Source organism: Neodiprion fabricii, chromosome 5 (genome assembly GCF_021155785.1).
Source record: "Neodiprion fabricii isolate iyNeoFabr1 chromosome 5, iyNeoFabr1.1, whole genome shotgun sequence".
NCBI lineage: Eukaryota > Metazoa > Arthropoda > Insecta > Hymenoptera > Diprionidae > Neodiprion > Neodiprion fabricii.
Window position 1 is genome coordinate 2,842,840 of NC_060243.1, and position 12,601 is coordinate 2,855,440.

General features: G+C 40.6%; 4 protein-coding genes across 5 annotated transcripts; 2 read left to right on the forward strand and 2 right to left on the reverse strand.

Moving 5' to 3' along the window:
* The first annotated feature begins 153 nt into the window (after positions 1 to 153).
* LOC124183405 lies at positions 154 to 2,839 on the forward strand. Its single transcript, XM_046571856.1, has 4 exons — positions 154 to 668; positions 837 to 1,059; positions 1,167 to 1,374; positions 1,474 to 2,839. The coding sequence occupies exons 1-4, from the start codon at positions 578 to 580 to the stop codon at positions 1,789 to 1,791; spliced, it is 840 nt and encodes a 279-aa protein (XP_046427812.1). The 5' UTR covers positions 154 to 577; the 3' UTR covers positions 1,792 to 2,839.
* A 562-nt stretch (positions 2,840 to 3,401) lies between these two features.
* Positions 3,402 to 7,168, reverse strand: LOC124183395 (protein HID1). The gene is made up of 12 exons (XM_046571831.1): positions 6,628 to 7,168; positions 6,172 to 6,531; positions 6,037 to 6,090; positions 5,740 to 5,963; positions 5,400 to 5,641; positions 5,085 to 5,315; positions 4,878 to 5,003; positions 4,547 to 4,803; positions 4,233 to 4,476; positions 3,976 to 4,154; positions 3,733 to 3,899; positions 3,402 to 3,646 (listed from the first exon to the last, which is right to left on the reverse strand). Exons 1-12 carry the CDS (start codon positions 6,691 to 6,693, stop codon positions 3,424 to 3,426), a joined length of 2,373 nt encoding a protein of 790 aa, XP_046427787.1. The 5' UTR covers positions 6,694 to 7,168; the 3' UTR covers positions 3,402 to 3,423.
* A 593-nt stretch (positions 7,169 to 7,761) lies between these two features.
* On the forward strand, positions 7,762 to 9,933 carry LOC124183407 (rRNA N6-adenosine-methyltransferase METTL5-like). 2 transcript variants are annotated; one of them, XM_046571859.1, is made up of 3 exons: positions 7,762 to 7,938; positions 8,028 to 8,161; positions 8,938 to 9,235. In XM_046571859.1, exons 1-3 carry the CDS (start codon positions 7,911 to 7,913, stop codon positions 9,091 to 9,093), a joined length of 318 nt encoding a protein of 105 aa, XP_046427815.1. In that variant the 5' UTR covers positions 7,762 to 7,910; the 3' UTR covers positions 9,094 to 9,235. The 2 variants fall into 2 exon arrangements, with proteins under 2 accessions (XP_046427815.1, XP_046427814.1); XM_046571858.1 differs by lacking the exons at positions 7,762 to 7,938; positions 8,028 to 8,161 and adding exons at positions 8,364 to 8,439; positions 9,554 to 9,933 and having other exon boundaries at positions 8,938 to 9,477.
* LOC124183398 (alpha-aminoadipic semialdehyde dehydrogenase) lies at positions 9,867 to 12,481 on the reverse strand. Its single transcript, XM_046571846.1, has 9 exons — positions 12,167 to 12,481; positions 11,831 to 12,047; positions 11,558 to 11,745; positions 11,266 to 11,465; positions 11,081 to 11,196; positions 10,828 to 10,956; positions 10,638 to 10,747; positions 10,308 to 10,568; positions 9,867 to 10,218 (listed from the first exon to the last, which is right to left on the reverse strand). The coding sequence occupies exons 1-9, from the start codon at positions 12,341 to 12,343 to the stop codon at positions 10,006 to 10,008; spliced, it is 1,611 nt and encodes a 536-aa protein (XP_046427802.1). The 5' UTR covers positions 12,344 to 12,481; the 3' UTR covers positions 9,867 to 10,005.
* Between the last annotated feature and the right edge of the window lie 120 nt (positions 12,482 to 12,601).

Below are 12,601 nucleotides of genomic sequence, written 5' to 3' on the forward strand. Positions count from 1 at the left end.
AACGTTAACGTAACGAAACATGAGGGAAAAAATCATTATTGCGCAATTTTAGAATGACTTTAAAAAGGAGTCGGTTTTTCAAAATAAGAGTATGTATGTTTCGTTTATCGTTGTTTACTAAATTTCAGACATTCCTTAAAAGCTGCGAAGTAACGATTTTTTCCTAAACATGCATCGCTACAAGTACGTTACTAACTTCATTCTCATGTTTTGATTCTCCACCTCCACTGACAGCAGTGACAGCGGTGCAACGATCGTCGGTGACCAATGAACGCCTACGGCGAGGACGAGGGTGACAGACACCCGGTGCAGGGTTAATCCGCGAAAGGGGGGAGCAGGTGCGTGCCGTGAAATTAAATCGTCGGCCGAAATGAGGCTAGACAAGGAAAGACGAGGACTTTCCGAGATGACGGGGTGCGATAAGTAGACTCGTTCACTCGCGCAGGGAGAATCACGTGCGACGTGGTTCAACGACACGCGCCCGGACAAAATAAACCCATTGAGGACCTAAACGTCGATGCAAGTATCAACGGCGCTTCAGCGCTGACTATCGATCCCTCATTTGGATATACGGCCGATGCATTTTTGGATCGACAAGCCGGCAGGCAGGTACTACGGCTTTGGAGGGCGCCGATACCCTGCCACCCCGTTGCCCAAGGCTCGCTCCGGTGAGAATTTTGTTTACTTTTCGATGTTGCCTGTTCTTCGTTGTAAAATGCATGTGTAAGTCCAGGAAAGATCACCTTACCAGATGTGAGGGGTCTTCTTGACCGTTCTGATAAGTGCGAGTAATCCTTGTATGATAGTTGTTTCTCAAGATGCTCGTTATACCGCAGGTCATCGACGACGTGGCAGGGAGGTAATTAGACCGATGGTCACTCCGGTTCATCGGTTCCAAAGTTTGAACGGCACCAGCCACGCTCCGGGCCCAAGTAATTCCTGCGGTTACGGCCCTCGTCACCTGAGGCCTTCTTTAAGGAACGCCAACGACATTGGTGCCAACAACAACAGCGAAAATATATCGCTGCAGCCTGTTCAGGCAACCGCAAATTCAGCAAAGTAGTTATTTGATTTCTTATTTCCTTACGATATATTCTTAAAAAGTCTTTTAAGGGTATACAATGTCGCTTACTGATGACTGTTAATATTTTTTTCATAAACACCAGCTGCCACGTATCGGATAACGCAGGAAACAACCAACTTCATCCACCTTCAGAAACAGCAGCGGACCCGGCACATAACAGAAGTCTACTTGATTTCTCAGAGTTCACAGATGCCGAATTAGCTGGATGCAGACTGCGCTGCGGAGTTTGGATTACATGTGTTCTAGCTGCAGGATTCGTCGTCGCAGCAAAGTTCTATTTCGACCACCAGGTGAGTTACTCTCATTGCATGAGTTACCCACTATAATTCCAAACTCGTTTACCAGATCTTTTACTACAGAGAAAAACACTTTGATACCAATTTTTCCAGGGCACTGGACTTGAGGTCTTGGTGTACTGCGGATTGCTAGTCACACTCCTCCTATCTGGTTGCTTTTACTCGATTCTGTGCCGACGAACAGAAGAGAACGTGGTCAGGGAAAATGCTATGCAATCTCAGGAGGATCCGATAGCAGCTATGACTGCTGCGAATACAATTGCAAATGAGAATATTAGACTACCAATGGTTATGCCTGTTTCAGAACAGAACCCACCACCGCCACCTTACCACATTGCCATTTTAATACCGCCGTCGCATTCGGCGGAAGATATTCCTCCCCCATCTTATGACAAGATAGCTGTGCATTAAGAGGGGAAGTTGGTTTTCACACGTTATAACCGTGGGTTATTTTCTGCTTGACCATGATGCTAGGCTTGAGTCGCACGAGACTGTGTAATGGTAATCCACAAGGGATTGAGTCATTTTCGTAGATTGGTTCAGGTATGTGAATTACCTATCATGGAAAGCATTCCAGTTCGGCTTAACCATAAATCGACCGCTGTTGCTTACACTCTGACAACTTTTTTCTTCCTTCTTTCTCAACAGAAAAATGAGAATGTAATATTACAAAGAACGCGTTTTACGAATTCAAAACCTTCTCTTTCAAACTCAACGAAAATGTGATCTTCCAAGAATTAATGTGTTCTATTTAGAATTATTTTTAACCCAATTGAGCTGATCTGGAATGTCAGTCAAATATTTAGCAGTGGCTAGAGTTGCCAAATGATTCGCGTTCTTCTTTCGTGGCATCGTGATACGAGAAATGATTATATATTGGATCTATAGTAATATATTGATATGATAAATTTTAATTTATAGTGGCGATCGGTTCGACCAAATTCTAATTTTCGTTCGCCTCTAATAACATGACAGATGGTTCAAACATAAGACAGATTAAAAAATAATCACCTGTGTACCTCTATACGCATGGTAGCTACGAGTTTCGATTAATATTATGACGATATAATTGTAATAATATAATACTAACAGGCAGCTTATTCACGCTGTTCCAATCGTACTGTTATTTTGCGCGTTCTCCATTACCGTAAAAGCATTAAGACACTACGAATCCAACAAACAGACTGATATTACTATAATTACACCGATATTCTTTTCGCAACTTCAACAAAGATCGTATTAGAGTTTAAATATACATTGATCTCTCAAACAGTTTACGAATTGATAAACAAAAAGTAAAAATAATGATTAATCATATTACGAATAGAAATAAGATACTTTCGCATCTGTGATAGCGGCGCGAGAAAATATCCGTAAGATCCGTTTCAATATTACTACTATTATACAATATACAAAAATATGTTTTAAAAGCGCATAATAATACATAAACGCATCGAGAAATTTATTAATCAACAAAAGCATGTCGTACGCGCTCGCGAGTAATCGCTACATATTGATCTCTAGCATAATCTTTAGCAACTACACAGTTAATTATTCTATCCTTCAGATGAGAAACGGAGAAAGTATGATAATACGGTGATAAAGTGTACGATGTTTTGTTTCGTTCATATTGTTTGTTGCATACACCTTCAAGCACACACGTAGTAGGTCTGTTAAATTTGCCAATTATTTTAAAAGTATATTAAGACGGGCACGTGTTTTACATAATTTTGTATAATTTTTTAAATAATATATATTAGATATATCCTATTTTTATATATATACGTATATGCAGTACATAAATTAATTTACGATCAAAGGTTTTGCTATCGATTTATAACGATATACTATGTTGTAACTTATACAACGTTCTCACATATTTCTATCGTTATTTTTTACTATTTTCTTTTTCTGAATTATTTCACTAATTCCGTACACACATTTAAAAATCATTATCATGTACTCGACCTTAGAACATTAATAAAACGTAATAAAATTACAATTACGTTATAAATAATCCATTCTTTCTTTCTTTCTCTTCATTCAGACTCTCTGAATTTCGAACAACTTGACATCGGTGTCATACCAAATCGGCGGCTCAACGTTCCTGAGATAAATAACTCCCCACATATAAGTTCTGAACCACGCAGTGGTTCCAGCATTGGCCTGATATCGTCTGATGAGAATGGGATGAGGCACAGGTAATAATCCTACAAGGGTGCCATGCTGAAGAAACTTGAGAATCTCACTCTCGTCCGTCAAGCCTCTGTAGATCACGAAGTTGTAGGATATTAATTAACCGTATAACCAATATTACGCAAGTTGCGTCATCGTAATTGAGAGGATACTCACTTGTCGATACAAATTTTCTCAACTTGCGGGACAAGAACTTGAAGAAGCCGCATTATTGTTTGCAGAGGTAATTTACTTTTCCATTGATGAACCCAATCACCAGATGGCACCCAGTGGTTTACGTTTTGTGCAAGATTTGATTGTTCGGTCACCCTAATTCCTCCTCTCTGTGAAATAATCAAATATGTTCGTTAAAAACGAGCCTGTGAGTTGCTCACCTGTCAAACGATCTCTGGAACTCACATGAACGACTGTACTCGACCTTGCAGAGTTTGTCACATCTTCTTTCACGTCCTCTTCTATTACCGTAGTTGTCGTTTCTCGGTGCACCTTATCGTTGTTCACAATTGTAGAATTCCCAGCAACGTCAATAGGTGGGCTCAACGGATGAGCTGACTCCTTTTCAGTCATATTTTCAATGCCTGTATAAGCATGGTGACACAGCGATTACCAAAGAAACCAGAGATAATTGATTTTACTGTTAACAAATTCACACCTACCAGGTGTTTCCAAAAGAGATGCTTTTAAGGTTCCAGGTTCTGCAGGCAGTGCCGGTCTCGAACCTTCCATAGCTATTTCGCTAACATTTTCATTGGAGGTGCTAACTGGGATTGTTCTTCGTTGTCTCCTGTTCAATGACCTTGCAATCGTGTTGCAGTCACTGGGCAAATTGGCCAAGCCATGAAATACTTGGCGCTTACGTATTATCGTATAGACTAGGTTACTGTTTCCATCAAACTGATACTGAAACGATCGAAGATTGTTAGTGATAAAGTCATGCTATAATCCATGACAATCAATAGCTTCTTGTCACCTGTATTATGTTGTTGAATATCTCGAGTAAGAAGAAGACTAGATGATGATTCGTTGGTGAGGAAAACAAAAACCATGGGGTTCCAAATGCTTCAAGTAGATGCAGCAGTTTTGTGCTTGCCACCATTGAGAGAGTTTTAAGGTACGGCGATACATTCACCAATATCGTCAATAGACAATCAAATAAGGGCTGAAGTCTTTGGTGCCCCGTTGTTATTATTTTGTGAAAAACTGTCACCAGTAAATCCGCATGGGTACCTGTGTATACGTCATATGTTTGAGAAAGTGCAATCAAAATCATCAGTAATTATTGATAGATGCATGGTGTGTACCGGTGAAAACTGGAATGTCCATGGGAATAGTTGCTGTATAAGGTTTATTCAGTCTCACTCCAAAGTTTCGCTCACCGCTGAGTAAAAGCAGGATGAACACTCCGATGTGCATTAGACCGACCCTAGCTGCAATGTGTATAACAGATTATACAGGCTACTCACCTTTGTTTATTCATTTGGCTCATCTAATTTTAAAATATTGCTTACATTGATCAGCCCTCGAGTCATTAAGATGATAAAGAATGGGTACAAGAACCTCCAGCACATCAGAGCTCTTCAACACGTAGTAAAGGAACTTTTTGTTGTAGTCGCACATTTTCCAAAAAAATACCAGCAACTCCTGATGAAAGTGTACTTTTTTGGTAGAATTTGGCAAATACGTTTGAAGCAAAGGATTATTCAGAAGTCTTGTTATTCCTTTTAAGACAAACTGAAAATCTGAAAAAAAAAGAACACAAGGTCATTCTCCAGGTCATTCTGAGGATGGAAAAATTGTTATCAGTTACAGTTGATTCAAGCTACCTTCGTCTCTGTGAATTCTGCTCAGATAATTAATAAACAAATTATCTCCAGGAACCCCTTCCTCTGATGGCAGGCCACCACTTGTGTCATGGTCCAGAGTCACGATCAATATCTGTAGCGAGACGTCGACTAGCGGCTCCAAGGAATCCGTAAATATAAGATGGTTGTAAGGAACTCCAAGTCCGACTGGGTCATAAGCGCAAACGGTGTTCAAAAGGGATGTAAACATGGGCAGAGCGTGCCTGAAAGACAAAATTGCATTCGCCTATCACCTTCTGTTCAACTATATAAGGAATTTAGTATCCCTTGAATCTTGAATGCGTGTTTAACCCATTCATACCTGTTCTCGGTACTGGTGAGGTGAGCGATCCACCGATTGGGTGTTACCGAAAGGTCTGTAGGAGGGTTGTACATAGTCTCACTGAAGCAAGTGAGCAGGAGTTTCAAGAGTTCAGTTCGGTTTGAGTCCAAGTATGGATATCTTGGTGGAGAATGTGCGAATCCTACACCAGCTTCCCATATGTATTCGCAGCTATCTATCGACTGTAGTTCTTCGGCTTTATCCTAAAGAAAGCAACAGAAGCATTTTTAAAATTACATTTAAAAATCTGCTTCTGTTTGTTTTTGCCCAACTTACCGGTCCTGATTTTCTATTCGCAGCCACAGTAAAGTCAGGACAAAAGAGCAAATCCTGTAAGGAAATCAAGTTAATTATTCACATAATCAGAATGTGAACACAAATTTCAACATAAACCAATGTCCCAATACTTACACATATCGCGTTGAGTAGAGAATGAGCAAGAGGGATGCTCTCTTCGTCTTCTTTGCCAGGTAAACTCGACCAAAAGAATCCCTTCCAATCAGGATCCTCAAATATGTAGGGCAGAAGCCTGGTTAGCAGCCGGCAGCAGTTCAAGACCATTTGATGTTCACGCTGCGTTCGACAGCTGTTGTCGACTGCTTTGACGAGTTTCTCTACCGCCTTGTAGCATAGCGTTGCCAAATTTGACGGGGCTTCTTCCCTGAGCACCCTGATCTCTGGCGCGGGTATCAAAGTGAATATATCCTGAACGTTCACCACGTTCTCACACCAAAATTGGTCCCAGAATGTGTCATCTGCTGCGTCTATGGGCTGGAATCAATGGTATTGTAACACGTTTTGATTAACATAAGTGAATTTGATGAAACCGAGAGATTCCATGTGTCAGAAAGTTTTGATTCTCCTCACCTGGGTCTTGGATGTCAGCTGAACAACGGCCTTGCGAAAATTTAACTTCGTGTCAGCGTTTCCCATGGTTTTACAAATTGCTAAAAACTTGTGTGTATAAATAATTCGTACGGAGTTTTCAGGAGATCGTTGCTCGCAGATGTGTCGCAGCGCGTAACCGACGGCAACGGTGGACGAGTCGTAGGCCGATTAAGCAGTTAGCCGTCGATTCCGGGTTCACCCTGATGGGATATCGACGCGAAGACAACGTATTGTCGGGGTACTCATCGCCTAGACGGGATAGAGACGAAGCGATTCAAGTAGAATTAGCGTGGGTGTGAGACAACCACTCGACACCTTTTAACGATTGATAACTATGTTACGTGGCTGTCGGTCCTAAATCCAGTGTATAATTATGTACGTTTATACTTTCATTTTCACTTTGTAATCTTTTCACTGCTCTACATATTCTGAATATTCTTCTGACACGATTACAAATACTGATTGTGTACTGCGGTAAGATAACTGAAACCACTCTGAAATTGACGGATGTCAGACGTGTATGCATGTATGTACCATTGAGTAATTAGTATCTATATCCCACTAAAGAAAGCAGGCTATATGGAAATATATGTGTCAGAAAAATTGAATAGCGAGTTACCAACATTTATAAGGATAATTGATCACTGTGCATTCTGCAGTACCGACAATGCCGACTGTTGCGTCTATAAAAATATTTTCTCTCTTCTCTATCTTGTGCGCTGGAGAGAGATGAACAATATAGTGTTACCGACCCTCGTCTTCACGTACCGACTAATTTATCAAATTATCATATCTAATCGTCTCACACTTTGCTCCGTGTAAATAATCTACATATGATTGAGATGTCACTACGTTAACAATTTACCGCTCATTCAGCGAACGAATTCGTCACGTTCTAATCATATTGTTGTTATTTTTCGATTGTTATCATTTTTTGCTAAGTAGCTGTATTTTGATTTTTACATAATAATTGAGGGTGATTACATTGTTACAGAGATCCCCTCATCTTAGATAGTTAACCGCGCTCTCACCAGGGCCTGGAAATTGCCAGCTGGTTCCCTGTTCAGTACTGCTTTCAACCACGGCACGTCTATTAGCGCTATCGTCGCGGCCAATTCGCAGTACTCTGGTGACGCCGCCGCGATTTCACAATTAGTTGTGGCTAGGCATTGATACGAGTAGGTCGTGACCGTAGTGACTCGTGAGATATTAGATTAAAACGTTCGGCAGGTTCGGCTGCTAAAATTTGGTATCCCTACCAAATGGCTTTTTCGCAACCAAATTCGAGAGGTAAGGAGCTGAGATACTTCATACGTGGTTATTCGTTAATTGAAAGTCCCAAAAATTATCGCGATTCCACGTATATTGTTTTCTCCCAGAGCTACAAAACAGAAAGATACTGGAAGAAATACAGTTGAAGAAGCAGCTACTTTTGAAGCAGGGCGTTGCGCCTACCCTTGGAACTTCTTTAACTCCGCTCGCTGTACCACCCGCTACTTCTGCTGCGACTCAGGTACGTCCGTCAAACGAATTCTTGAGTTTCGGATGAGGTTGGGTTATGTTCTGTTAGTTCAAATCACGGTGTAAGAATAATAGGATATCTAGTTTAAATCACGGTGTAAGAATAATAGGATGTCTTTTTTGAATCATCGTGGAAAAATAATAGGTATGTTGCGGCTCGGCGGTTGTGATTATTTTTGCATAATTCGGTACTTGTCCACCAAACGGCTACGGGTCTGTAAGACCATTGTAAACAATAATGGCGGCATGCAGTGTCCGAAAGAGAGGAAGGTAATTTTAGGTTAATCATGAGATGAGCGTGTCATATTTATAAAAAATATGACTAGAAGTTGCATTTGAAAACATAAAATACCAAAAAATGATAATAAATTTTTAAATATACGAAATATATAAAGTAACATAAACTAAATAGAAGTCATAATAAACCTATGAGAATGAGGTTCGTAACATTGATGCAACAGAATAATCGAAAAAATTTGAACTTGAGTGGTCGAACGTTTCAAATGCAGTAAACTACACTACATAATTTTCCAAGTTGGTTACAACATTGTGTCTCGTTTATTTTGCAATTATAACAAGATTTGAGTCACAAAATTGTGCTATTTCCAAGTACCCTATGCGTCGACGTTATGAATTTCAAACTGCTAAAAGTTACGTTTTCATCAACCTAAATAATTTTCTCTTTGCCACCTATTATTTTTACACCCTGGTTTGAATTCACGTGGATGGCAACACTATCACGTTTTATATATTTTACACTATCAACAGAATCCCGCAACAACGGTGGATGGTATAGCATTGAGTGCTTCTCAACGCGCAGCTCTTCACAACGCTCATGCAGCCTCTGCTGGATTCTTTGTCACCCAGGACTCGTCCTTTGGTAACTTGATTCTGCCAGTACTCCCTCGGTTTGAGACCAAGTGAACTACTATCAGGCGTATTATTCAAGAACGGTTATTGTGACCAAAATGGCACCCATGCGATTGAGAGAGCTGGAAGAGTATCTTCAACAATTAGATGGATTTGAAGAGCCAAAAATTTGGCTTGAACAATATTCTACGAGCGCTCACATCGGGGCACACATCCTGCACACAGCATATACACACTTCGACGATATAGAAGGAAAGGCTGTTGCTGACTTGGGTGCAGGATGTGGGGTACTCTCACTTGGGGCCCAACTTCTCGGCGCCAGTCATGTCGTCGGGTTTGAAATTGATGCTGATGCACTGTCTATACTCAGAAGTAATTGCCTTGAATTAGAAACTGATGTCGAGGCAGTTCACTGTGACTTACTTAGTTACTTGCCCGGTTAGTTGAGATCTAATAATTCATAGTCCAATGATTCGAGGGTCATTATGTGAATAATAAATATCACTGATTTCAGGTAGATTTGAGAAGTACTTTGATACAGTTGTGATGAATCCGCCTTTTGGCACAAAACGCAATGCTGGAACAGACATGAAGTTTTTGGAGACTGCAGTCAGTATTGCACGACATGCTGTCTACTCTCTCCACAAAACTAGCACCCGCGATCATGTGCTTAGGACTGCAAAACGCCTTGGAACAACGGCAAAAGTTGTCGCTGAATTGCGATACGATCTTCCTCGAGCGTATAAGTTTCACAAAAATACTTCCGTGGATGTCCAAGTTGATTTCATAAGACTTGAATTAGATTAGGTAAACAACATGAAAAAGCATTCATCATCACTAATCAATTTCTAAGTGTAAGTATAATGGAAGATTTAATAAATTTGTACAGAAATAGTGTTGTGGTTCTTTTGTTGTGTTTCGTTGTTATTCCTACTCACATAAATTATGGTTTGATTTTTTCATAGTTCACTCGAATTTGATCCCTTGAGCCAAGGGTAATTCATTCCCGTAGTTGATCGTTATTGTTGCCCGTCTGGCATAGTGCTTCCATGCATCACTCCCACTCTCTCGTCCTCCGCCAGTTGCCTTTTCTCCACCGAATGCTCCTCCAATTTCTGCACCGCTAGTCCCGATATTTACGTTTATTATCCCACAATCAGAACCAAGGGGCCCAATCCACTGTGGAAAATAAAAATTGGTGATTCACAATTAATACCGTTTGTTTTTTCCAAAATCAGATTTCAATGAAGCACTGTAAACCTTAGTACCTTAAATAATTCTCCAATGTTACTAGTGAAGAGGGAACTGCTCAGTCCCTGTTCCACGTCGTTGTTTACGGCTATTGCTTCCTCCAATGAATTCGTCTCAAGGATGTAAACAATCGGGGCAAACGTCTCATGTCTAACAAGATCTGAACTAGCGGGTAAGCCAGATATTATAGTTGGTTCAACATAGAAACCAGCCCGGTCAATCACTTTTCCACCAAATTCTATGCACCCTCCAGACTTTACTGCTTTTTCCACAGTTAGCTGTAACAAGCAGTATTTTGATTTTGGTATGCTTAACAATTAAGCTTACTTTGTACTTAATCGTCTCACCTTGTAAGCCTCTACCGCTGCAGGACTATGCAAAGGTCCGTAGAGGGTACTCTCTTCAATAGGATCTCCAATCCTACCAAGAATGCCTGCGAATGCCATTTTGAGCCTCTCTAAAATTCACGAAAGATTGGAAACAAGTACTATTTATTGAGATCTTTCTACGAGTTGGTAGTAGATAAAAACTGTGTACTCAAGAATTCTGTCCTAATGTCGGTTTGCAAAATCAGCCTCCTAGTAGTTGTGCATCTTTGTCCTGCTGTGCCAACGCAGGAAAATACAGCCGCTCGAATTGCCATATCTAAATCTGCGTCCTTGGTGACTGAAATTTCAATGTGGATTGTAAATTTATTAAATTTTAAAAAACCAACAATCTATCGACTATGATTCTAAACCGGACATTTTCTGCCTCTACAGAAATATGTGTAACTTGTTATTTTAATTACCAATCAGTGCATTGTTGCCACCTAATTCTAGAAGCGATTTGCCAAATCTCTCTTGAACTTTTAAGGCGACGTTTTTTCCAGCCTTCGTACTTCCCGTGAACGATATCAATGGTACACTAGAATAACAGATTGTTTCTTTGTAGTATGCAGTATCGATGAACTCATTACAGAGATATTTCAGTTACCGATTGTCATTGACTAGCAGTTCCCCAACATCTGTCCCACCAGTTATGAGCGATGCAACTGAGCCAGGAATCCCGTTACGTTCGAGGACCTTGGCGACAATTTTCGTTGTCGCAATTGAAACCAAAGGCGTAGTCGGGGCTCCTTTCCAGACCAGCGTGTCTCCGCAAACCATGGCTATGGCGCTGTTCCATCCGTAAACCTTTAGCAGGGGTAAGATTGAATTAAAATTCTTTGTATTTTCAGATATTTTTGATTTCTGGATATGAGAAGTTTTATTTTATTTAGGATTACTGCAACGGGAAAGTTGAATGCAGAGATAACTCCGACTACGCCTAGTGGATTCCATTTTTCCAGTAGCACATGATCTTTCCTTTCGGAAGGTAGGAGACTTCCTGGCAGAGTCCTAGACAGCCCAACAGCGTAATCGCAAACGTCAATGTACTCCTGTACTTCACCAATGCCCTCAGCTAAAATCTTTCCTGTGTCATGGAAGTGAAGATGTTCCCTTTAGCAACTATCACAATTGGATTATGAAATACTTTCGTCACCAATTACAGGCCTCACCCATTTCCAACGATACCAACTTTCCAAGCGGCTTTAGATTTTTTCTCAGCTCATTTCCAATTTGGCGTACAATTTCACCCCTGGCTGGAGCTGGCATCGATGCCCACTGGGGCCATGACTCCTTTGCTTTTGTTATAGCGTTCCCCACCTCATCAGGCGTCGAGGAATGGACCCTTGCTATCACCTCACCATTACCCGGTGAGATGGACTCTATTACCTATCAAAATTTGAATTCCGAGGTAATATTTAATTCAACGATGCAAGATAATTATAAGAGATGCGGCTCTCTTGTAAAACTCGGCTTTTCAAACCTTGATTATCATCGGGTCAACTCACCGGGCCTGAACCACCCCAACTGCCATCAAACGATCCAAGATTATCGGGTCCAATTTCGAGTTCTTTTAAAAAAGCTAATTCCGACCTAGATGACAGATTTCTGATAGGAATAAATCTTGCTTTCTGCTTGCCGGTAAATCGGCCAAAGTTTCTTATTGACAGCAAGATTCTCGCCATTGTCGACTATGTTTCCCAAGAATAACTAACATAATCACAGACCATAGTAATGAAATAACGTCAAACAGAGGTCTAGGGTTATCAGAATTGGTGTTATCGTTATTTATCACTCACGGAGTGACAAATACAAACAGACCATAACGTACGTAACCATTACAAAACGAATGCATAGATATGCACTTTGTCTGGTCTTTTCAGTTTGCCACATCATTTTTCAATCGCATTTGATAGACAGTACTTGGTTCTTTTTATAAAAAT